General features: G+C 41.4%; 1 protein-coding gene across 1 annotated transcript in view; it reads right to left on the bottom strand.

Annotated features, from left to right (window-relative positions):
- TMEM123 (transmembrane protein 123) overlaps positions 1-26,019 on the bottom strand; it is an 88,412-nt gene that overhangs the window by 51,000 nt on the left and 11,393 nt on the right. Inside the window, exons 2-3 of the mRNA XM_036743960.1 lie at positions 17,760-17,906; positions 17,146-17,644 (exon numbers count right to left, since the gene is read on the bottom strand). Coding sequence (XP_036599855.1) covers positions 17,146-17,644; positions 17,760-17,906 — 646 coding nt within the window. The remainder of the gene's footprint in view (positions 1-17,145; positions 17,645-17,759; positions 17,907-26,019) is intronic.

Raw genomic sequence — 26,019 nt, 5'->3', positions numbered from 1 at the left:
AGAAAACCAGACTCAGGCTATTCTAGGCATCTGAGGGTGGGGTAATGCCTAGGCTCTGGGCTGAAGAGCAGAATGAGGCCTCTGCGTGGGGAGTGAGAGGTGATGACACAGAACAGGGGGCTTCCAAATCAGTTCTGAAGCTGGGGTAGCCAACATCAGCAGTTAAGAAACCCTTGGCTCCTTTCCTTTTTCTACTGCCCTAAGACAAAGGAAGAAACAGGATAGGGAGAGACATCTGGAGATTCTCAGGCACTAGCTAAAGGACGGAAAAGGACGATAATCCCAAGCAGCTGCAAAAAGAGAAAAGGGTTAAATTTAAAAAAAAAAAAAGAGAGAGAAAAGGGAGTTTGAGTTTCCATGGCCACAGACAGGGCAGTAGCTGCAAGAAGTCAGGAATATTTTGGTAGGAACCACCTGTAAGAGGTGGGGTGGGAGTGGGGGTGGTATTGCACCTTCCCCTGCCAGTCAGTCCACTGTAGGATGAGGAACAAACACAGGATATCTGGCAGCCCTTGGATTCTGGATCCTGAGACAGGCCTCCAGCATTTGAATTTGTTACCGATTAGCCAAGACAGATGTTAGCTCACAGAATGAGGCAAAGACCATTTGTTGACTAAAACACCCATTTAAGGTCAGATTAGTTAAGAAGCTAGTTTACAATTAAGCCTAGATTCTCATTAATGTTAATATTTAGCGTCAACAAGGCCCGTTCTTATCTCAAGGTTTCTGAGACTTTGAGGATGGTGGAAAATAACTAGGGATGATATTTTGAGTTCTCTGCTTCAGTTTAAAGATGTATGTTTCCACAGGCAGATTTTTAAATTTCTGTGAAAAGAGAACTAACTTTAGTAATTTCTGGTAAAACAGAAAGACTTTTACACTGCAATGACCGGAACTGTGATTCAGATGACACCATTCTGGGGAACTAGAGAGACAGGGAGAATAAACTTTGATTCTACCCCTGCCTCCTGGCACAATATTTTTCCACACAAGCTTTTTCATTCATAAAACATTTAAGTGCCTACTATGTGCCAGGCACTGGGCTAAACACTGCCCTAATCTTGCTTTTAACTTGGGTTTTACTGCATTTGAAAGATTCCCCTACAGAATTCCAATGTTGTGTTTTTCTACTTTCATATTTCTTCTTTTTTATCTGTTTTCACCCCTTTGTTTTCTCTGTCCAACACCACCGTATCTTTCTCAAGTTTATTTCTTCTGGTAACTCCTCTCTGCGTGACTCCATCCCATCTCTGATTCCCCTTCCCCCTCCACTCAGGGAGTTCTCCACCACTGGAACCCCACTTACACGTTCTAGCCCTTCCACTATAAACAATTCCCCGAGTGTTAGCATGAACCTTTAAGACACACACATACACACACAAAAGAGGAACTTGGAAACTTCCCTTTTAGAAGGGATAAGATACTCCTGCGGTATGCAGCTTTCTACTTCCTTGTTGGTTGGAAAACAAAACTAATGAAAGAGTGAAAGAACTGAGTATAATTATTAATCAGGAAGCACTGAATAAGTAAGGAATTAATAAGATGCCTCAAGAAAGGAAGGGCCTATTTAGCACAGTTGTCTGGCATGTATCAGGGGTTTAATGTCTTGGGGACTGACTGCTTATAATACCTCTTCCATGTGACAGTCAACTGTCAAGAATAAAAGTAGATAGAGTGCGGGAGTCAGGAAGACTCATCTTCCTTTGTTCAAATTGAGCCTCAGACACTTACTAGCTGTGTGACCCTGGGCAAGTCACTTAACCCTGTCTGCCTCAGTTTCTTCATCTGTAAAAATGAGCTGGAGAGGGACAGAGCAAACCACTGCAGTATCTTTGCCAAGAAACCCTAAATGGCATCAGAGTCGGACATGGCTGGAAAACTACTAAACAACAATAAGGAAGACTAAGAAGAGGAGCCATTTGGAGCCTTGACACAGATGAACAAGACCATGTTCCATTCTTGTCATGTCTTCCTGGTCCCCAAATTCCCTGCAAGCTGGTAAAAACAGAGGAGACTAGGGGTCAACCTGCGCCTAAGACATCCCAAGAATAGAGGAAGGAGAGGGAGTGGGCTCCATCGAATGTCTTTCTTTTGTCAGGGGGGCAGCAAGATGCATTTTGCCACAGTGGAAGGAGAAGCAGCTCTGAAGTCAGAAGGCCATGAGTTCAAATCCAAACTTTGGTAACTTTTACCCTTGTGACCTTCAGGCATTAAGAGTAAAATGAGGCTGGCCTAGATGGCCTCCGAAGCCCCTTGTGACTAGATATATCTATGATTTTGGAATTCAAAGGGGGAATGATAGTCGAATTTTGTAGGTAAACCAAGGAAAAACTTCTGAGTCAGCCAAGTTCGCCCTGGCTGTCCACAATTCCCTGGCTTTGAATGTTCGGCCCTGTTACCTTTCGGAGAAGAGAAAGTTTAAACAAGCATGGACATCTCACAAAGTTGGACAAATGTCTGCCATTATAGGCACAAAAATACATTAAAAAAACCCAACAAACAAAAATTTGCTGGTATAAAAGTATTTCATTTTTTAAATTTTGGTTTCAACATATTCTAAATTGTTCATCTCTCTCCTACTTTTAGAAAGAGTATTAATTAGGTCAATATACTGGTTAGCTTGCTTATATTTCCCCAGAGTATGGCTTTAACACAGAGTGACTATAATTATTTTTAACTGTACCAAGAATATCAGTCTCCTTGGGAATTTTTTAATTTACCTATGGAGGTGGCATTAAAGGATCTCACCTGAACAGAGAGGTGTTGCTGAAAAATAGCCCTTACCAAAAACAAAAGAAAAGAAAAGAAACTTCCAATGGTGACAGTTGTAGACAAAGAGGTGCATTATATGTTTAACTCATATTGCTTTGCTAACAGGGTGATCCTTCCATGGGCTAGTGACCCTATCTTAACAGAAGCTCAACTAAATATTGGGCTAGTGTGGAAGTTACCTACAGAAAGTTCCCCATGGGGCCAACTGGACCATAAGCTTTTTTCTCATTAAGTCAGTGTGACCACAGCGTGCAAGTCACTTACCTTTTTTGGGCCTCAATTCCAAATCTGCAGAACGAGGGGGCTGGGCCAAATGACCTCTAGGATACATTACAACTCTAAATCTATGAACCTATGTGCCTATTTTCAATGAAATTCTCTAATGTCCAGAGTTCTAATTCTGCCATTGTGACTAAGTACCTTGCTGTTAAGAGTCAAACTGTGAGTTTACTTACTATCAAAGGCTCCAAAACAGATATTTTAGGCCAGGTCCTCACAGCTCAATCAAAGCAAAGAACCATGTAATCAGCTAATTAATCTTCAGACAGTCCATCCAAGTAATTCAGAAAAAAAGGTAATTGTGGGAGACTGGAATGAACCTAAGACTACCTTTTCCTGTAGCATTCTGTGATCCATGAAATTTTGGAAAGTTGGGTGTAGGGCACTGACTTGGAATCAGAGGACTTGAAAATTCACATTCTGCCTTTGTCATTTAGCATCTATGTAATTCTGGGAGAAACACAACTTCCTTGAACCTGAGTTTTCTGGTCTGTAAAATGAGAGTGATGAACTAGATTAGAGGTGTCAAAGATGAGGGCCAGCCATCCCAAGTGGGGACCTAACCAGATTAAAATGAAATTGGGAAATACCTAAAATAAATAAAAAATATAACAGAACTAAGATAATGTTCATATGTGGTTTTCTAACAGTTTAGTGGCCCCATTTCTATTTGTGTTTCATACCACTGGACTAGATGACCTTTGAGGTCCCTTCTAAGCGCTGAAATCAATGGTCCTATGATTCACATTGGCCATACAAACCCATTCCAGAAATTTAATTGCTTTTTCTTGTTAATGTTATCCTTGGCAAATGTAAGAAAGTCAACACAGTTATTCTGAATTGTAACTGTCCTAAGGCAAGGCAGCAAATGAAAATTTAAAAGGCTCCCGTTTTAGAATTCATTAGAGAAAACTTGTTTTGGACTTAAAAGGCACTACCAAACATCTTTGCTAGTTAATAACACTTATTAAACATCCACTGCATCATGACCAAAAGGAAGGTCCAAAGAAAGAACTGACCTCAAGCAGCCTGTGTAAGTTATCGGCAAACACATCAACGAGTAAAGAATATAATGATCTTCTGTGGCCTTGACAGGGCCTAATGGTCACACAGACTAGCTTAACGTTGGTAGCAATGCTGCAAGATTAGCCTCGACCTTTCATTTTTAGTTCTAAAAACTTTTCTAGGGAAGCTAGGTTATTAAAAGCATGAAAATAATAATTCACAAAGCCCCTTAAGGCTTACATAATGCCTTTCTCACAGGATCCTTCTAGAGTTGGGCATGCATATCTTACCTTCCTGAGGTCCTAGTCTATATCTATACTACATTCCCTCCAGCCCTCTTCTGCACCTTTGTGGAGTGTTTGGAGAGGTTACAAAAGAATGCTGTGACAGCCTGCCAAAATGAGGAGCGGATTCTCCTTACCAAGAAGAAAGTACCTTTTTGGACCCCTTCCTTTGGATTCTTCCTACTGGAACTAACAACGTACAGGGCTCATTGCTGTTACTGTTGTTTTTCCAGTCGCATCCGATTCTTCATGACTCCATTTGGGGTTTTCTTGGAAAAGATTTTCCATTTTCCTTCTCATTTTACAGATGAGGAAATTGAGGCAGACAGGGTTAAGTGACTTGCCCAGGGTCACACAGCTAGTAAGTGGCTGAGGCCCGATTTAATCTCAGATCTTTCTGACTCCAGGTCTGACGCTCTTATGCACTGGGCCACCTAGCTGCCCTATACAGGGCTCACTGGGCCTATGCTGTTTAAGCCTGAGCCAGAGTCTTAGACAGAAACCTGTCTTAAAGAAACTTACAGCCCATAAGCCCCACCCCAAGTATTTGCCAAATTTAAAACAAAATAAGAGTGTAATAATTGCAGGAGCATACTTTTTATATCTTGGTCAACCCATCTGCTGACCATCATCCTCTTAGGTCTACGGTATTGTTGATCTACAGTATTCTTGTTCCAGGTTTATCTTCTGAATTGTTGCTATGTTAGTAAATCAAAATACGATTGAATTTACCAAAAAATAACAATACATTAAACCACATTCTTAACACCAGGGCCTTTGCACATAAAAGATGTCCCTGACTTACATGAATTTAACAGACTCATCTTGGAAATGGTGGGTTCACACAGAAGCCCAGAGAAGCTTCTAGAGCCGTTGCGGAGCTGCCATTTGTAATTTCCCTTCCCCATTTGGTATTTCAGGCCAGAGGAGAACGGAAAGAGGGGGCTTTCAGAACCATGGTCGAGGGCACAATAACCACTATCATTTATCTAGCTCTTCGAGGTTTGGGAAGATATCTAACAATGCTCTGAGGGAAGTACTATTATTATCCCGATTTTATAAAAGAGGAAACTGAGGCAGGGAGAAATTAAGTGACTTCCTCACGGTCACACATTTAGTATATAAGGCAGGATTCAAACTCAGGTCTTTCTTCCCAACTCCAAGTCCAGCACTCTGTCCGCTATGCTATCTAGCTCAAAAAGTGATGGGGAAATTAACAAAGAAGAATATAAAATGTTTAACATAAAAAAGCAAAACGTTTTGTTTGGACAAAAGCAGTACGACTAGAAGAGGAGAATAATCTGAGGGGCAAAAATCTTTGCACCAAGTTTCTTTGATAAAATTCTGATAATCAAGATACAGGAAACTGAGATAGACATATGAACAGATGCAACCCTTCCACAGACACAGAAAGATTTAGACAAAATTTTAAAAGAAGAAATTCAAACTATCAGTAATCCTAAGTGGAAAACCGTTCTAAATCACTAATAATAAGTTAAATGCAAATTAAAATAATGCTGAGGTTTTATCTCATACCTATCAAATTGGCAAAGATGATAAAAGACCAAAAGAGTCAATGAAGGGAAGACAGACACTTAAATAAAAAAAAAAGTGAAAGACTTCCGAATTGGTCAAACTGTTCTAGAAAACAAAATTATTAAGCTGTTTTTACCCTTTGACCCAGAGAGCTACTATTGGGCAATGCCCCAGGAATGTCAACAACAGAAAGAAGAGGTTCAAATGTACCAATATCTTCATTCATCTCAGGGCTTTGTATAGTAGCAAAAAACTGGAAAGAAGTCATGTTAGTTGCTAAGAATCTCACCCCTCTTCTTGGTATCGTGCATCATGGTTGTAAAAATTACATAAACTGTCAGATTTGTTAGCTATATTGGGTTGTTTTACTTAACTTTTTTCTTGTCATAATAGAATGTTCTATGGAGGGGATGTGTAATGGGCTATGATTGTGGCATAAATTTTTTTTTTAAATAGCAAAATACGATAGAGAGTTGATCAGAAGCATACTGATCAGGAGGGCTCACAGCCCACTTGATAAAAATTGTAAAACGTAAGGGGCAAACAAGAGGGACAAATATTAAGATTTTTGCTACTTTGTGACTTAGAGTACATCTTATAAAATATTCATCCTTCCCAAGTTTGGGTGGATTATTTTGTACCTTATAAAAGATGTGTGACACTTCAAGAAGCTCAAACCTTTAGTGGGTTATTCAGAAAACTGTACAGCAGGTGTAAAAAAAGAGGTAATACTTCATTGCTCCCTTAGGAAGAATGAAAAGGTTCTTACGTTAATTTAATAAAATTATGGGGAAGCTAGCTATTAGCTGGCTGAAAGAATCACATCCATATGGTCTTTTATGGCAAGCTAGCCAGATCTGCTGACATACTCTCTAAGGAATCATCTCTTCTAGCTGAGAGATGTTTCTGGGAGTTGAGAAGAGTGACCCAACCCTGCAGAATAAGAACCCAGTTCTTGAGAAGGAACTGCCCTTCAAACTTTTTCTTTGCACCTCTCCCAGAGTGAAGGAGATGGGGCCAGGGGCGTGGGGAGTGTTTTCTTTCCTCCCCAATTCCCATTTCAAATGGTGTCTTGCAGTGAAGACACTCACCCACTAGGATACTCCTCATTCGGCAGAGCAGGACCTAGAGTACAGTGGGGAAACAGAGATACTGTGCCTGGTAAGGAGAAGGGCCAGGGAGCCCAATGAGGCAATCTGCCCAGCAGAGACCAGAAGGAAAATCATGAGGGCACCAAGGAAAGAGAAAAGATATCAGGTCTTGTAGTTCTAGAGATATGCATTAACTTGGCCACATATATGCCCCATGTGTGCCTCTCTGCTACTATAGTCTATTAATCTATTAATTAAAGTGTCTGCTATTCTTCCTGAGGTTACTTTTTTCTTGCAATGTGTGCTACAGGTTTACAGGAGGAATATTTTGTAGTTACTATGCCATTTACAGGAAATACCTTTGCCTTAAGCTAATTGTATCAACTGGCTGACTATTATAAATAAACACACCAGTAGGGGCTTGCATTCTATAGTTATAGGAATACCTGGAGTAGTTATCCCTCATTGGACCCAACCTGCGTATAAATTGGGAGTGGAAGAAGTCACCCAGAGACAGTACTACTAAAATACTTTTTAAAAAATCTAAAAGCGATTTCTAGGACTGTTATCAAAACAAAAACTAGTAACACACTTTTTGTAGGTTTCTTTTATTAATTTATTTTTAGGACCATGAAGCTTTCCCACTACCAGAAAGAAAGCTTTTCAGAGCTCACATTTCATCTCTGGTATTACTGTCTATTATGTTAACCCAGGGTTGACATAGGTATGAAACCTAATGCAAGAAAACTCAAGAACTACAATGTCCTATTATCATTCGTTCAAATCCTAGACTGATTTTCCTCAAGAGTATTAAAACTGGACCATCTTTAAGTCTGCAGCAAATGAAAAAATAACCACCAAATCCACAAGTTGTCTCTGATGTAGAAATATACACAGTACAAACCCACACTTTGCTTAGCTATTAAAAAAAAAGAAAAAAAAGCATGTTAGGGTAATTTTAATCACCCTTCCTAGGAACATCATATAAATTAGTTGAACAGCCCAGTCAACACCTAGAAACACCGAGATGTCAGAGCTTTCTGAAATTTCAAAAGGAAATGTAAGATAGCGAATATTTACCAAGCTTAGTTACTAAGGTGACCCTCTTCTTTTCCATTTTCAAAAAAGTAAAATCTTATTTTTAGAACTCTTAAGGAAAGACACCAACAGTTTTTTCTTAAACTTTTTTTTTTTAAAAAAAGGGGTTTATTTACTTTCCAATTGAACAGAATAAACCTAAGCTAGAAGAATTTTTCTGGCACAGGGGATTGTATAAATAAAAGCACGCCATTTTCCTGAAACATGAAATTTTTGAGAAATGGTATTGCAACATGAAATGCATTTGCCAACAACATTTTTCTTATTTTGGAAAGAAAATTTCTGAAATGAAAACCATCCAAATACCATTCAAAACTCTCAATAAGCTGACTGATGGCCCACCTTTCTAGCCCTACCTCCTATTGCTCCCTGCCTTTAAGAACATTTATGTTTTCCAGAGATGTGAAATGGCCCTGACTCCAGGCACTACCTCCCTGCTTCTTTCCCACCATTTCCATCTGTTGAAGTTCTACCCATCCTCAAAGGCCCAGATCAAATATGACATCTTCCTTGAACCCCTCTGTCCTAAATTATCTCTTCCTAGTATTTATTAGGTTTTTACCCTCTATCAGTGACATGTGCAGGTCAGAGTAGAAGTCAGACTTCGATATGAACTGTCTCTGTTACTCCCTACTCGTGAAAGCATGGGCAACTTACAACCTCTCTGAGCCTCAGTTTCCGTTACATGAAATGGGAGTCACGGGATCATAGATTTAGAGCTGAAAAGGACCATAAACAGAGTCCCTAAGTTTATTGTACCATTGTTTGGGATCTTCACTGTATGGTAGAAATGGGGTGTGGGAGTAGGGTGGTGTTGGCCTAGTCTGTAGTCTTGACCCAGATTCTGTCTCCTACTAGGAAGGCCAAGCACCCCAAGGTGATCTAGAACTCTCAGGGCAAATTGCCCAAAGTGAAAACGTCCCTCCAAGAGCTGTGCAGACATGATCTACCAGAAGTGGGAGGAGAAACAGGAGAAGCCATAAGGCCGGGACAGTGACACTCAGGCCAGGTGGTTGTTATTTGAGAGAAAAGGGTCCTAAGGCATAAAGTGATTTAAAAAAAAACCCAATTCTTCCCTAGTTTTTTTTCCATGGGGGAAGACAGGGCAATTGGGGTTAAGTGACTCACCCAAGATCACACAGCTAGTAAGTGTGTCATGTGTCTGAGGCTGGATTTGAATTTAGGTCCTCCTGACTCCAGAGCCGGTGCTCTACTCACTGTGCTACCTAGCTGCCACACCTAGTTTATTCTTAATCAAGCTGGTTTCCTGGGGAGATGCCCAACAACTCCTCTAAGACTCATGCCCCTGCCCTTACTGGGCTCACCTGTGTATAAACGCCTCACCCTCTAGCTGCCTCATCCTTGTGGGGTTGAGGAGTGAAATCTAGGACCACTTAGGTGAGGAGCCGAAACCATGCCTCACAGGATTGTGAGCAAAGTGCTTCGCAAGTCTTAAAGAGAGGTTAGATCTTATTTATCTAGCTATCTAACAAGTCATTATCTGATTGTAACCTATCAATGGGCAGAGACCAGATCCTATTCATCCCTTATCTCCTCCCTTCCCCCACCATCCTCAAGCTCCCACCCTAGTGCCTTGCACACAGAAGCAATGAATCTGCATAGTAGGCGCTATAACAAAAATTGGAAAGTCCCTACCCTCAAAGAGCTTAGAGTCTATGACAGAAAACAACATGCAACGGCACAAATAAACACAAAATATATACAAGGTTAATACAAAGGCAGTGGGACGATGGATAGAGAGCCTGTTCTGAACCCAGCTTTCTGATGTCAATCGCTCCTCTGACGCAAAATTGGTAAAGGACCCTGGAAAAGTTACTTAAGCCTTTAGTGCCGTAATCATAAAGTGGAGAGCATCGAGGGAGGGAAGTTCCTCTATAGAAATTTCAGATGAAATCAAAGGTCTAGATTTTAAAACAACAACAAACATGAAAATGGGAGAAGAGCTGAGCACTAGCGAATGGGGAGACCCAGGAAGGCCTCCTATTGAAGGCAGCAACTGAACTGCATTTTAAAAGAGACTAGACTACGGACAGCTAAGTGGCACAGTGGACAGAGCACTGGCCCTGGATTCTGGATGACCTGAGTTCAAATATGACCTCAGACATGTATTAGCTGTGTAACCCTGGGCAAGTCACTTAACCTGATGGGGGGGATGGGGACTCCAGACTCAGACCTGAGAAGGGAGAGCATGTGATGTATAAAAAGCCCGGCTGGAGCCAAACTGGTTTCAGTGCTGAATCAAAGGGTTTCAATGCTAAATAGCGGAGTCTGTATTTGAGCCTAGGGGCAGGAGAAAGTCAATGGAATTTTACTGCACAGGAAGTAACATGTTCAGACCTATGCTTTAGAGTATCACTTTAGCAGCTATTTGGAGGATGGACTTCCTGGAAAGGGAAGAGATTTTGAGATAGACCGCTGAGGTTACTGAAATCATTCAGATGGGAATTGATAGCACTCGAACTAGGCTTGTGGCTGTATGAGTGGAAAGAAGGGAATGCAAACCTTTAAGACTTGATGAGTCTTAAAGACTGTCATGAAGTTGAGGGTGAGCTAAGTCGGCAGTAGATAAAGCACTGAGCTTGAAATCAGGAAGACTTCATCTTTCTGAGTTCAAATCCAGCCTCAGACACAGACTAGCTGTGTGACCCTGGGCAAGTCGCTTCACCCCGTTTGCCTCAGTTTCCTCATCTGTAAAATAAGCTGGAGAAGGAAATGACAAACCGCTCCAGTATCTTTGCTAAGAAAACCCCAAGTGGGGTCACAGAGAATTGGACACAGCTGAAACAACCAAACGACAACAGAGCTGAGGGTGACGGAGGCTGTAAACTGAGGTTACTAGAAGGATAGTAGGGAGGTGGTAAATAATGAAGTCAGTTTCAGACATGTTGAGTATGAGGTGCCTATAAGACATGCAGCTGGAAATGGGGCAGTTGGTAATGTGGGACTAGAGCTCAGGAATGAGCCTCTGGAACATAGATCTGGGAATCATCTGTGCAGAGGTAAAAATGTAGAGAAAGAAGAGAACCGCAGCCAGGACAGAGAACCTAGGGGAAAACCTCAAAGGTGAAGGATATAGTGATCTGACAAAAGAGACTGAGAAAGACTGTCAGAAGGAAGGAGAATGAAGAGGGCAATGCCATGAAAACCCAGAGAAAAGGCAGTATCCAGGAGAAGAGGGTGGTCAACAGTATCAAGAGACAGAGAGAGAGGTTAAAAAAAAAGGATGAGACTGAGCAAAGACCATGAAATATGGCAATCAAGAGATCGCAGATCACCGAGATTTAGAACTGAAAGGAATCTTGGAGGTCACTGAATCCAACTCCTTCATTTCACAGATGAAGAAACTGAGGCACTGAGGGGTTAAGTAAAATGAAATTGGAACACAGGTGTTTCTAATCCTAAGGCCAGAGTCCTATCCACTACACCATGCTGTATCATAGGTACCAAATGTTTGTTGAATGTCAGAGAAACTGTTAATCTACTTACTCCCCTTATCCTGGAGCAGAGTGAATCATGCAGGTTACACCTCTACGACTGCCCTTTAGTGCAGAATGGAACATCCTGAGAGAAATCTGTGTGACCCACTTTTCCACTGCCCCTTTATTCCATTAAAGTTTTGCAAAATAAATAGATACTTTGACTCCAGATTCTGGGGAGAAGCCCAGGCATAAGGAAGCAGAGGAGGGTCTGACTGGATGGGCTTTCAATTTGTCTTTGCAGTCTTCGGCAGTTTGTGCTCCTCTTCGTTCTTTTAAAATGGTACCATGTAAGAAAGTTAGTTCCAAAAGATGAGCAGCAGTTTCTGAGGGAAAGTGGCTTACTCAATTGGTAATGGAACCCTTTTTTAATGCAAAATTTAAACTTACGTAAATTGTGTAGGAAAATAACAACCAATATGCTCTTTTCTACTTTTGGAAAAGTTTAAAGAGAATCATCAAAAATGCAAAATAAGGGACAAGACCATTACAGGAACTGTCCATGTCAATTTCTCACAGACAGAACTGTAATCTGCTCACTGAATAGGGATACTGCGCAGTTACAGTTTAAAGCCATAATGATGACCGGCTGATTTATGGCTGATTATCAATCAAAATAAATGTATTTTATATGTCAAAATGACACTCCATCAAACCTCAAATTACATCCACCAACAGACCGAGGAATGGCAGTAAGATGGGAAGCGTGCGACTTACTAAGAAAAGATTCCAAGATTCCATACAAATCCTCTTTAGATAACTGTCAGAACAACCCTTCTCATATTTAGCTTATCTTCTTTCATTTAAGAAATTTTAAAGGTTTCTATGATGTTAATATTATTTTTACAGCTAATCCTGATATGGCTTAAGGTTTACAAAGTGCTTTCCTTGAAACAACCCCATGAGATAAGTAGCATTTTATAATCTACATTTTACAGATGAGAAAACCGAGGTAGAGAAATTAATTGATTTATCCAGAATCACAGAGCTAACTATCCAGCACTGATCCACCAGGTGAAGTCTGGATCTTATGTTTGCTAAATTTTGTAAGCCCTTTCAGTTTAGAAGAGAAAAAGAGCATTGCCTGAAAGACACCTATCACAGTGTCTTGCACATAACAGGCACTTAAAGGTTATTTGCTTTATTAAATATGTGAAATGTGACACATCCACAAAGAGGTGTTATCTATCTGCCCGTCACCCCTGGAAGCTATATACATATTCTGATGATGCTGCCATTTCCCCAAACATTTATGGAACTCCCCCTGTGGAAGAAGGGCCTTCAGAGATATCATATAGGCCACAAGACAACACTGGTCTTGTAACCTTACACACAATTATCTAATACAATGTTTTTGATCAGAGACAATATCATGCAGGTTATCCATCAAACCTGGAGCTGAATGACTGGAATGTTTCCAAAAACTAAATCCACCCTCAAAGAAAAAAGATTTGCCACCGTACGATCATGACAGAACCACAGAATTAGAGGTGGTGATCTAATTCAGCATTCTTATTTTACAGGTGAAGAAACTGAGGCCCCAGATAGGTAAAGCCTAAGGTCACTCAGATAGTTATGCAGGAGGGTCTGGATTTGAATCCAAGTTCTCTGACCCCAAATCTACTGAGACTTCAAAATAACGTGTTACCAGGTCTATAGGTAATTCTACAGGATTAAAAAAAAAAGAATCAATAAGCATTTATTAAGCACCTACTATGTTCTGGGCACTCTACTGATTGTTAGAGCAGAAAGGGACCTTAGTGATCATTTTATCCCAACCTTGTTGTTATTATAGTTTGTCCTTCGTTCTCAAAGAGGACCATGACATCCGGAAGATGATGCCATGACTTGCAAGTGAATTGGATTTAAGTGAGGAAGGGCTGTGCAAGGTCACCAGCCTCACTTTTTCCTCCGGAACCATATGGATCCAGTGGCAAGATATAGATCAGGACACTGAAGACAGCCCCCCCAACCTCACTGTATGGATGAAAACAGTGAGGTACAGAGAAAAAGGCTCTGCCCAAGGTTACACAGTGAGTCAGTGCCAAACTCATTTTCAAAACCAAGTTTAAGTCCAGGGCTCCATCTTTTATGCAGCAAAATTATGATCACCAGCCACTCATCCTACTGCTGTTAAATACAGAAAGGGACCATTCATTTTATGGAGGGTAAATGAAGCCCAGAAAGAACCTACCCAATCCTACTCATCCACTAATGACAGTCTCTGAATCAAGTCAAACAGCAGCATGCGATCCACTACAAATCTGCTCTACACAATTTCACTGGGCCCTCGCTTCTACGCAGATTTCCGAAATTCTTTTACTTTCATGGTTTACTCCTTCTGAAGCTCCCTGCAACGACCACTCCAAAACCTCTCATTCCCTTTAACCATCTATTCCTAGCTGCCTCTCAGCACAGAGAAGCCTCCTACTTCACCAAGAAAACTGAGGCCATGCGTTGTGGAGGAAGGAAGGAAGGAAGGAAAGAGAAGACTGGAAGAACGTGGCTATCTCCACAAGTGTCGCTTTCAGATGCCAAATGCCCCAGTGTCCCAGTAAAAGGGAAGGCATGAAACTTTTACAACTAGTCTCATACTTGTACAGCTGGGGCATCAACGGCTGAGTCCTACCTGTCTAGGTCTGGATAGTTACACTGGAGAAACCAATCAAAAGATTTAGATTAAGAAACTGCAACGCCCATAAACTCATGACTTTCTGTTACCTTGACAAGCCGTCCTGGTATGGAGGAAACAAAGGACTCCAGTGTCCTACACATCCACGAGGGAGAGAGCTTGGTGAAACTTCCACGTGCCAAATTCAAGGGCAGTCTTTCAGAAGGACCATAAATGACCACAACCTTTCTTCCTTTCTTCCTAAGGCCGGAAGGCCTCGAGGACTGAGTCTTCTGAGTTTCCTTTGCCTTGAATCCCTTTTATCTTGTTTGCCCTGTTTGCCCAACCCCGCTTATATGAGTTAAAATGTTAAATGATAAAATCCCATCATCTCAAAAATTAGCCGGTCTGGCATTTTTTGTGAAAACTTATCTACGTCTCCAAACTCATTATCATATACCAGGATTGGGCCTCACATTCCTCATCTGGAGAATGATGGGATTAGATTAGATGATTTCTAAGGTTCCTTCCACCTGTAAAGTACTTATGATTCCTAAGCTTGGTTGTGGGGTCTAACTTCACACACCTATTCTCTGCTCTCTAAGTTTACAGTTTAGAATAAATCCATCGATATAGATACAACTATACACAAATGATAGCAAAATAAAAAATGTGGAAGGAAGGGAAGGAGAGATGAAAGAAGGAAAGAGGAAAGGAAGGAAGGAAACAGAGGCACTTGAATCTGGAGGGAAAGGAAGGATTTTTGCAGTGACAGATATGAAAGAAGGCCACGTCAGACACTGGGGGGAGGGGGGTGTAGAATAGACAAATGTAAAGAAACAAGAGTAAGCTAGATAAGATCAAGGACCCATAACTCAGCTGAACTGAAATGTATAGTGTTTAAAGGTATTGTAATAATATAAAATAAGACAGGAAAAGCAGACCTGGGAGGACCTATCAAGTGATGCCAGAGGTAGGTGTTTTGTTTATCAATTAGAACAAATTTTTGTAAAAGTCTTTGAAGAAGACTTCCCAAATCACTACTCTGAAGGAGGCAGCACCTTTCTGAATGTGTAGGTTCTGCTGTATTTGTCAAATCAGCCAAACCATTTAGCCTCCTAGCATGAGTCTACAGACATATATAAAACTGCTTAAAAAATTGTAGGTGATTTTAGAAAAATAAAAAAAAAAAATTAAAAAGGATCCGAAAGATGAATATTCTGTATTATATCTCTTTACAATTCTTACCTGTACTCTATATATTCAGGAGTGACCAGAGCTCTCAACGTGACTAAGGCCATGGCAGTGCCTTTGGAAATAGCATCGTACTTTGAAAATAGCCCTAACTGCAAGTTCATGCTGATTTTGTGGTGGAACATGACTGCCAGTGTTCAGAGAGAACAAGTATACCCTACCAGGCTAAACAAATGGAGAGCAGAACCCCTTACTTAGATGAGTAAGAGCAGGACTGCAGAAATGGTACAAAAGTTTACTTGTACACCAAAACGACAGAGATCTTGAGTATTCAGAAGACTTGGTCCTAGGCAAAGTTGCACAACAGACGTAGCAATTTTCTTTTATGATTAAGTGCTTGATGAATTAAAGAAAAGTATGAAGGGCCTGGACAGGGGTGACAATAAACCTCATCCCTACTTTAAATAATCCAGGTCTACCAACTCACAGTTATCTGCCAAATTCAGGCAACACGTCCATTTTGTCTGATTCACTGAGATAATTTGAGCAAAGGCAGGTGTTTCTGCCTAAACTGTCTTGGCAATTTTGCAAACCCTCTCTCTCCACTAAACTTTGGCTTTGGAGAACCAACAAAAATGTAAACAAAATTTTTTCTTTGAAGAGCGGCTAAGAGGACTTAACATTTTTATTTTAAGGTAGTTTTTGTTAGTTTCCTGATCGGTGCCATGGCATTTGGGTTAGATGACTCATTCCCCAGTAAATCAAAAGTCCTACAGTGGTTGGCAAAGAGCAGACAGAATTTGCAACGCAGTATTGGACTGCAGTACCCTCAAACACTAAGCAGGAAATAGGTAAAAAAAATCTTTAGAGAACAACAGCGAAAACACCACCATAAACAGTGGAGAAATATCAGAACGAATTGGGCTTTCATTTCTGCCGGACCCAGGGATATTTTTCATTATCTCAGGGTTGTAGCCATAGGAGAAAAAAGAACTCACAACAGCAAATGCTCCCTAAGACAAGATATCTGTGTGGCACAGAGGGGCAGGAAGCGACTTACTTTACTTAAACCACGCTGATGAAAAGGTGTCTGGGCATATCGTTGAACTGAAGACAGCAGTTTCCCAGAGACTCCTGAAATCTCACTTTTAAGCTGGATTATTTTTCTTAACACCTAGCCTTACCATTCCTTAAACTGCAAATGGCTTGGCTCGTTATTACTTACCGAGAAAAACAAAATAAAGTAAGGATATGGAGAGCCTAATCCCTCCTCGCACATCATAAAACTGGGCAAGCAACACGTCTAGCATTTCCAAATCTACTTCTTCTCGTTTCCAAATGTGCGCCTCAGACCAATCCTCCGGCAAGCACTAACCGGGATCAAACGCTACAAAGCTTTCCTTTCCTTCTAATCTCAAGTCGTAACTTTGATCGCATCCATCTGCTCCCCAAACCTCGATCCGGTCGGTGAAAACCCCCACCCCCATTGGACGGGAGAAGCCATGCAGCCGCGTTCGGTACAATTTATCAACAACTGGCCGAAGAGGCAGGTCCGGCCGGTTCTTTCGGAACCCCAATTTCCATCCTCTCCTACAACACTCCCCCGGTTCCCAGTTTTGCTCTCAGAGTTCGGGGACGGGTAACCTCGGCACCCAGAACACTGCCAGATGCCGAACTTGCTCGAACAAGTGAGGTCCCAACTTTCGGCTAGTGAGACGCCCCCTCCCCCCGGGCTCTGGCCGTCCGGGGGTCCCCGTTTTGAGGGTTGCTCTACTTACTCGGTGATACGCTGTGCGCAGCTTCCAAGAGCAATAGCACCTGCAGCGCAGCCACAAGCACGGGAGCCGGAGTCGCTACCGCGGAGAGTCTCATTGTTCCGAGGGAGGCAGGCCGGCCGGCCTGGGGGAACAGAGAGCGGCGCGGGATCTGCACGGAGGTTGCGGCCAACGCCGGTCCTCGCTCCCCGGGCGTTGAGCGGAGCCCGCAACGTGGACCTTTGCGTTCCTTCTGCGCGCTGCGCTGCCTACGCGCTGGCTGCCTCGCTCGCTCGGTGCTCTCCCCGGATGACCAAATAGGGGCCGGGAGCCCCCGAGCCGGGAAGGGGGCGGGTAACGAGGCCAGTCGAAGAACCTGCCGAGGGCGGGAGGGGCGGGAAGAGCCGAGGAGGGCGAGATGGACGCGGGGCGGGGCGGAGCGCGGCGCTGCGGGGGCCCTGCGCGCAATACTGGGCGTGGTGAAGGCTGGCTCCGCCGCTTCCCAGCGGAGGCAGGCTTCGAGCTAGCGAACCAGGGGCTGGGGCCGGGAGCCAGCGGGGCTTGCTTGCATGCATGCATGTGAGCCGTTTCCTTTCTTTTCGGAAATGGCAATTTTCTCTAGTTTAGATAAAATCGACCGAGGTTTCTTGCTCGCGGCCCAAAGTCGGCCGGCTCGGAGCGCTCCGAGGAAGAGGAAGTCTTTGAAAAGTAGTTTTCACCAGGGCCCACTTTGGGGTGTGTTTGTGTAGGGTGCAACAGAAAGTGAGAAGACCAAAGTTGCTGCCCTGGTCAGAAAAAAAAAGTACCAGGAGTTGGTGCAGTTGCCCACCGCCACCCCACGAGGGGCGGTGTGGGTGCGTCTTGGTTATTGCGTCCAAGTGACATCCTGCACTTCGTTTGTTGCAGAAAGAACTTAAACTTTTAATTTAAAGACATTTCGTTTTCGTAGGTTTGCGTGATGACCCAGAGGGGCTGGGGAATGCCGTCAACTTTCTCTAACCCCTTAGGGTGCCCTGACCTCCAGGAAAAGCAGGTTTGTTCTCTTATCTTTGGGTAAGGAACAAGCTGTATATTGTATACAGTATTAGCCAACGTAACAATACTATGGTGGTCTAATCTGGGGGTAGGGGAATATACAGCAAAACAAAGGAAGCTGGATGTTCTTAGGCAGAGCTAATCCCAGTCCCTTCCTGTTCCTTTTTCGTGTTTCTGGGGGAGAGTATAGAAATGGCCCACACTGCAGTTGGTTTTGCTGGGCTAGATATAGGAAACTTACCTACTATTAATCCTTTTATAGAGCACTTTCCATGTACCAAAAAAACCCTCCCGAACTGTAGCATATATTATTTCATTTGAATGTACCTCAAAACAACCAGGAAGCACATGTATCAGGGCTATTATTACTATACCTATTTTACAGATAAAAAATAGGCTCAAGAGGTTGAGAGACTTTGCCACCCTTGCACAACGGAAGCCAGGTCTTCTGACTCCCAGTGTCTTCCAATGTGTTGCCCTGCCTAGGCAATCTATCTGCCCTACGCCCATTTTTTCCAAAATCTACGTTTTATTTCCTCACGCAGAAAGTTGAGATGATCTATGGCGACTTCTACCCAAAGCTGGACAGAATCCCAGATCCAGTTCCAATTTTGGGTTGGCAGGGAAAAAAGATATGAAAACATGCATACATCTGTAGCTGGGGTGGGGGCGGGGCAGGGAGGAGAGGAGCCAGTGCCTTTATAATTATTAAGCCCCTCGAATGTGTAAATTAGCGATCTGGAATACAGTTTTGTTACCATGACAGAGATGAGAAGTACAACAATATGCTGTGGGAGACATGGGAAAATATTTCCTAGGCCTGAATGAAGGCAGTCTTGATGTGGGAATGCAATCAGGGTCCAGCGTCATTCTCAGACAGGATTTGGTTGGACTTCCTTAAGCAACAAATATATTTATTGCTGCTCACTGTGCAGTCCTTGTCTTAAAACCTGTGTGTGATGATGTTTTTGATGTGACCTATGATTTCATCAGTGCAAGGAGCTCACCCAGAGGAGCTTTCTCTAGCAATGAAAATCACCACCTTTTCTGCAATTTAGAGAGAAGCACTGGGAGATTAAAATAATTGTCCAGGGACATACAGGATGGGTCAAAAAGCCTCAGCCCATGAACCCTGGTCTTCTTTTACATTCTAAGGTCATTTTCCATACAGTATGTCATTCTGCCTTTCTTTAAACCCTGGTAATTAATAAATTATCCTCCCTGAAATCCTCAGATTCCACATGGTTCAGGTAACCCTGGGGGCTAGAAGACTATGTCTGCAGAAGACAAGCTCTGGCAGGTTCTTCCAAACAGGTTTTCCCTTCAGGTGTGGATTGAGAGACGGAATGTCTTGTGGGAGGAACAGCAAGGAGGCCAGCGTCTCTGCATCACAGATTACCTCATGTGGAAGGGAATAAGGTATAAGAAGAATGGAAAGGTAAGAGGGGGCCAGGATAGGAGGGCTTTAAAACCCAGAGGATTTTCCATTTTATCCTAAAGGTGATACGGATTCACTGAAGTTTACTGATAGAGGGATAATATGGTCAGACTTGTGTTTTAAGATCAATTTGACAGCTTAGCAGATGGATTGGAATGGGGAGAAACCAATGGCAAGGAGACCAACCAGCAGGCTGCTACAAGTAATCCATGGTGGTAGCGGTGTCAAAGGGGAGAAATGGGTGTATACCAGAGATGGTAGGAAGGTAGAAATGACAACACAACAACTGATTGGCTGTGGCGGGGTAGGTGGTGAGAGAGGGTGAGGAGTCTTGGGGATGACACGTTGGAAACTTGAGTGTCTGGAGTAACTGGTCTTCATTCCTCTGCAGGATGCATTCCTGCCTCTCTGGACTTTCCCAACTATGTCACAGAAAACTCTGCAACCTGAAAGTTCATTTCACCCCTGGATTTCTCATATTGGAAGTACCTTCTACCACTGCAACTTCTTTCTCTGATTGGCTAGTTCCTCCCAGAACCTCCATTTTAAGGACTTCCAGACTAGCACGTCTGTATTCCTTTCCCTCTTCAGTTACTCTTTATCATGTCCCAGAAAAGTACTCCCTCCTTTTCCTCTCCCCTACCTCTTTTCAGCTCTTTTTTTTGTCTCCTTTTCCCATTATAATGTAAGCTCCTTTAGGGCTGGGATGGTTTTTCTTTCTGCTTCTGCTTGTATTCCCAGCACATAGCATAGTGCCTGGCACATTGTAAGCATTTAAAAGACTTGGCTTGACTCATTGGATGTGGGTACCCTTAAAAAGAATTAGGTAAATTAGGGGGAGGGAAGTATTTGATGGGAAAGATAATGAATTCAGTTGTGAACATGTTGAGTTTAAGACGTCTATGGGACATCCATCCAGGTCCAGGTGTCTAATAGTTGGAGAATTGAGACTGAGAGTTGAGAAAGTTGTTAGTGCTGGACAAAGGAATGTGAGAGTTATCTGCAGAGAAATGATAATTGGTGAAGAAGCAGAACTCATTTTTTTTTGTAAATAGTTAACAGTTGCAGAGAATTGTTTCTTCCTAGTATTTCCGTAGATGCTGATCAATATGTGGTACCTTAGGTTCTATGGAATGCAGATTCTCCTGTTGGAAAAAGCAATCTGAACAGGTAAAGGGAGTTGGAAGGAGAGAATGGGTCAGTAGCCTTGGAGGCAGAGAGAAAAAAGGGCATTGCTTTGTTACCTGTTTGTCATCTCCTCTGGAATCTCTACTTTCTATGCGTCTTTCTTCAGAAGTCCCCCCACTTATTCCAACTGAATGTTTTCTGCTTGGAGTTTGCCCAAGCAGATGTTCACACAGGAGCTTGGAATCAGGAGCATGCATGAGAGAAGACTTAGGAGTATAATTTAGATCTCAGTTTTCTCATCTGTAAAATGAACTGGAGAAGGAAATGGTGAACCACTCCAGTATCTTTGCCAAGAAAAACCCAAATGGGGTCAAGAAGAGTCAGACACAACTAATTGACTAAACAACAATGAAATAGATCTCAGAAGCTGTCATGCGGAAGAGGGATTAGATTTGCTCTGTTTGGTTCTAGTTGACAGAACTAGGAAATGGGTGGAAGTTCAAAAGAAGTATATTTAAAGTTAATTTTGAGAAAAGCTTGCTAACAGAGCTATCCAAAATTAGATTTCAAGGTAGACAGTTTTCCCCTTTTTGAGCGTCTTCAGGCAAAAGTTAGGTGACTGCTTGTCCTACATGTTGTAGCATGGGGAGATTCTTGCTTAGGGATGGGTTGGACCAGATGGCTGAGGTCATAGGACCACAAATTTAGAGGTGTAAGTGACCTTCTCCCACTTTCTCCTACCTACTGAATACGAAGGAAGAAAAGAAGGAAGGAAGGAAGGAAGCAAGAAAGGACCCCTTATATTACATAAACATGGTTAAGCAAAACATTCCTACAAGGTCACATCTAAAAATGAATTTCTTGTTCTGCATATTAATCCAGTATTTCTCTGCCAGGAGATGAGTAGCATTCTTCTCCATCAGTCTTTTGAAATTATGTTTGATTACTTAGTTGATCAGTTATTAAGTCTTTCAAAATTATTCATTTAAAAATATTTTTATATAATATAAATTATTCTGGTTTGGCTCATTTCATCTTGCATGAATCTCTTTGAAATTATCTTTCCCCCCATCATTTCTTACAAAACAATAGTATTCTATAACATGCCTGTACAACAGTTTGTTTCCTAACTGATGGACACCCTCTTATTTTCCACTTTTTTTCTACCACAAAAAGAGCTTCTACAAATATTTTTATCTAGCTAGGACCTTTTCCTCTTTCTTTGATCTCCTTGGGGTGTAGGCCTAGAAGTGGCACAGCTGGGTCAAAGGAAATGTAATGTTTAGTGACTTTTATGCCATTCCAAATTGCTTTAAAGAATGATTTGACCTTTTCACAATTCCACCAATGATGGAGATTTTGACAGATTTCTTCATATCATTTGATAGACGAGGAAACAAAGTCCCAGTCTTGATGTCGTACAGGTCACTTCCAACTCTAAAATTCTGTGACTCTTTGACATGATTTGAAAGTGAATCAGTTTTCAGACAATGGTGTGGTAGAAGCCTGTCTTATGTTTTTATTTGAGGTTAAAGGTTAAAAAAATGGAGGACTAGAGCCTTCAGATTGTAGAACGGCATGTCATTTAGAGTCCATAGTAATTTCACACACATATTGAATGAATAGGGGCAGAGAGGAGAGGACTGGGCCCTTTCATTGTTCACAGATAATTATACCTCAGCTGTTATAAATCAGTCTATGGGATATTTTCATGAGTAAAAATTCAAAATCGACTCGGTCATAGAGGTTTTAAGCAGCAAATGGTCTGAAGCAGCTGAAAGATATAAGAATGTATGTTTGGCATGGGGCCATTTCCCCGTTTGTGCCAAATTTTAGTCAGAATTCTTATTACAACAGGTTGAAAACATGTTATAAGTGGTATTAGGGTCCTTCCAGGAAAAACAGATGACTGACATTTAGAAAGTAGTGTTTATAGATAGCTTTTGTTCTTGGAATGTTTGGAATCTTTTCCTTCCTTGGGGGAAATTTTCTTTTGTAGTTTTGCCTATGTAAGTCCAAGTGCATTCACAGCCTTGCCTTCTCCTGATGACTTCCATTCTATTCCCTCATTCTTTTTTTCTTTTTTTTAACCATCTAATTTTTTTTTCCAAATTAAAATTAACAAGCATTTGTTTTCTCTTTCTCTCATCCACTCCACTCTCAATTTCAAAGAAAAGTAGAAAAACGAAACTCTTGTAACAATTATGTATTTCAAGCAAAACTAATTCTGTCAATGGCCATGTCCAAACATGGTTGTCATTCTGCCTCTTGAGTTTATCACCTCTCTCTCAGGAGGTAGCTGGTTTGTTTCAGCTTCAGTCCTCTAAACTTCTGGTTGTTTGTTGCATTGATCAGATATCCTAAGTTTGTCAGAGTTTTTTGTTTTTACAATGTTGTTTACAAAGTGTAAGTTGTTTTGGTTATGTTTGCTCCATTCATTCTGCATCGGTTCATTAAGACTTCCCAGGTTTTTCTGAAACCATACCTTTCATCATTTCTTACAGACAGTATTATTGTTACATTCACATATCATTTTGTTCAACCATTCCTCATTTGATATCTAATACCTTAGTCTCCATTTACCAGCCAATGCAAAAAGATCTGTTGTAAATATTTTTGTATAATTGAATCCTTTTCTTCTTTCCACAGTCTTTTTAGAATATAGGTTTTGAGGTGGCATTGCTGCGCCAAAGGGTATTCACAGCTTAGCAACTCTTGGATCATAGTTCCAAATTGTTTTCCAGACTGGTTAGACCAATTCACAGCTCTACCCTTCCTACATTTATCATTTTAATTTTTGTCACTGTTGCCAATCTGATGAGTGTGAGGCAGAACCTCATAGTAACTTTAATTTGCAATTCTCTAATTAGTGATTTGGAGCATTTTTTCATATCACCATTAATAGCCCAGATTTCTTCCTCCGAAAACTACGTTTGTGTCCTTTGACCATTTATCAATTGAGGAATGGCTTTTATTCTTATAAATTTGAATCAGTCCCTTATAAATTTGGAAATGAAACTTTTATAAGAAAAAGATATTGTAAAGGTTTCCCCCTCACTTATGTGCTTTCCTTCTATGTTTAGTTGAATTGTTTTTGCTTGTGAAAAACAAATTATATAATCAAAAGCATCCTTTTTATCTTCTGTGATTCTCTTAATCCCTTATTTGGTCATGAACTGTGTCTCTACTCCCATATCTGAAAGTTAATTTCTTCATTGTTCCTCTAATTTGTTTATGATGTGACCTTTTATATCTAGATCACATATCCATTTGGAGCTTATCTTGAGTATATTATTTAAAGTGTTGGTCTGCACCTAATTCCTGCCAGACTTGATGTTCAGTTTTCCTACCATTTTTTGTCTACTTTTTTGTCTACTTTGCTAAAGTCATTGTTGCAATAAATTTTTAATCTGCTCCCTAGGGTTTTCTAAGTAAACCATCATATTATCTACAAAATGACTTCCTCATTCTTGAGCCATTGAATATAATTCTTTAGCAGTCCTCTCACCTAGTGTTTGGGGATTCCCCGCCTTTCTTATTTCTCCTTTTATGCCCCTTCCTCTTTCTCACTTGTCCCCAAAGTCCTAAATGTGATTTCCAGGCTCAGACTCTTATGTTCCTTAATTTTTCCCTAATTCTTCTCTCTCCCACATCTACCATATTCAATCAGTAGCCAAGTCCTTGTTCCCACAATCTGGCTAGCAGCTGTTGTGGGGGTGAAAGACCAATACAAGTCCAACAATAAGAATGCTGCCAAAGCCCCGGTTCTTCTGATCTGCTTCACTAAGGAAAGCAACGTTAAGGGGTTAACAAGTTTACTTTAATTCAGCATACAAATACCATTCACTTAGTTCAGGGGAAAAAGCCAGCACCCTGAACTTTGGAGCAAACACAAACAAATTACAAACATTAACAGACAGACCCAATACAATTCATAGTTACCAACATCTAGGTTCAGCCCGGGAGCTCATAACAAGGGCTGGCCCAGAGTCACTTGCACCACCAAGGCTGTGGGTAAGAGCTCTGAAAAAGAAAAAGCCAACCCCTGGTTTTATAACCACACATGCGACTCACCCACGTGACCTAAAACCGTCACAAAGAGGTAACTTAAACCCATGTGGTCTAAAAGCCTCTGATGTCCCAAACATGTCACTCAAACCCATGTGTAAACTAGTCCCTCCCCTGAGGCAAGGAGGTCACCAAGGACTCCCAATCTAATCAAGGAAACAAAGGCAGAACACTTCAAGGGCACTTGGTTGAATCGAGTGCTAAGAGCCCATTGTGTTTGCCAACACAGTCCTGCAATTTTCAACTCTGAAATATATATTGTATCCTGCCTTCCTTCTCACATTACAATTTTTCTAATTCTGACACTTATCCCTTTTTCCAATAGGATGTAAATCCTTGCTGGCAGGGACTGCTTTATTTATTTATTGGTCTTTATATGTCAAGTACCTTATATGAAATAGGTGCTTAATTTATTTCAAATGAATCCTTGCCTAGATTATTGTAAAAGATGCCTAAATAATCTTCCTGTCTTCTAGTTCTCTACTTTTCAGTCTTTCCTCCACAGTACTTCCAGTACAATTTTCCTAAAGTACCCCTATGAGTTTGTCTCTCCTATATTAAAAAATCATCAATGGCTTTCCATTGAATTAAGAGTCAACATAGATCAGAAGGAAAAAAGAAATGGATTTGAACAAGTCAAATAAATTCTCTGGTTTCTTTCAGTCTTCTAATCTGTAAAACGAGGAAGTCAGATTAGATAACCTTAAGTTCTCTCCCAGGTCTAAATTCTATTTGTTTGTAATAATGGCATGTAAAATGTCCTACAACGTGACTCTAACCTACCTGTTCAGCCTTTGACATTTCATATTCTCCACATCTCCCTTTGACATTGTACATTCCAGTCAAACTGGATCTCCTGTTCTCATGTCATTTCTCATCTCCATGCCTTGACTCATGCTGTTCCTTATCTCTACCTAATTTTCTGCCTGAATTCCTCCCTAATTCAATCATTAAACATTTATGTTTATTGCACTTAGTGCCAGGCACTGTGCTAAGTGTAGAGGCTACCTCTATGAAGTCATACATTAGCGAAAGTGGTCTTTCTCCCCTAAAATGTCCCAGAGCACTGTGCCTAAACCTCTCTTTTGCATTCAACTTACTCTCTCTTGTTTCATATTTTTTTGTGTTCCTGCCCTCTCCCCTCCCCCATTAGATTGTAAGCTTCTTTAGGGCCTGTGTCATGTTGATCTTTTTATTCACAGGGCCTAATATAGTGTTTTGTAAATAGT

The sequence above is a fragment of the Trichosurus vulpecula genome, chromosome 2, assembly GCF_011100635.1.
Source record: "Trichosurus vulpecula isolate mTriVul1 chromosome 2, mTriVul1.pri, whole genome shotgun sequence".
NCBI lineage: Eukaryota > Metazoa > Chordata > Mammalia > Diprotodontia > Phalangeridae > Trichosurus > Trichosurus vulpecula.
This window is presented reverse-complemented; position numbering and strand designations above follow the sequence as displayed.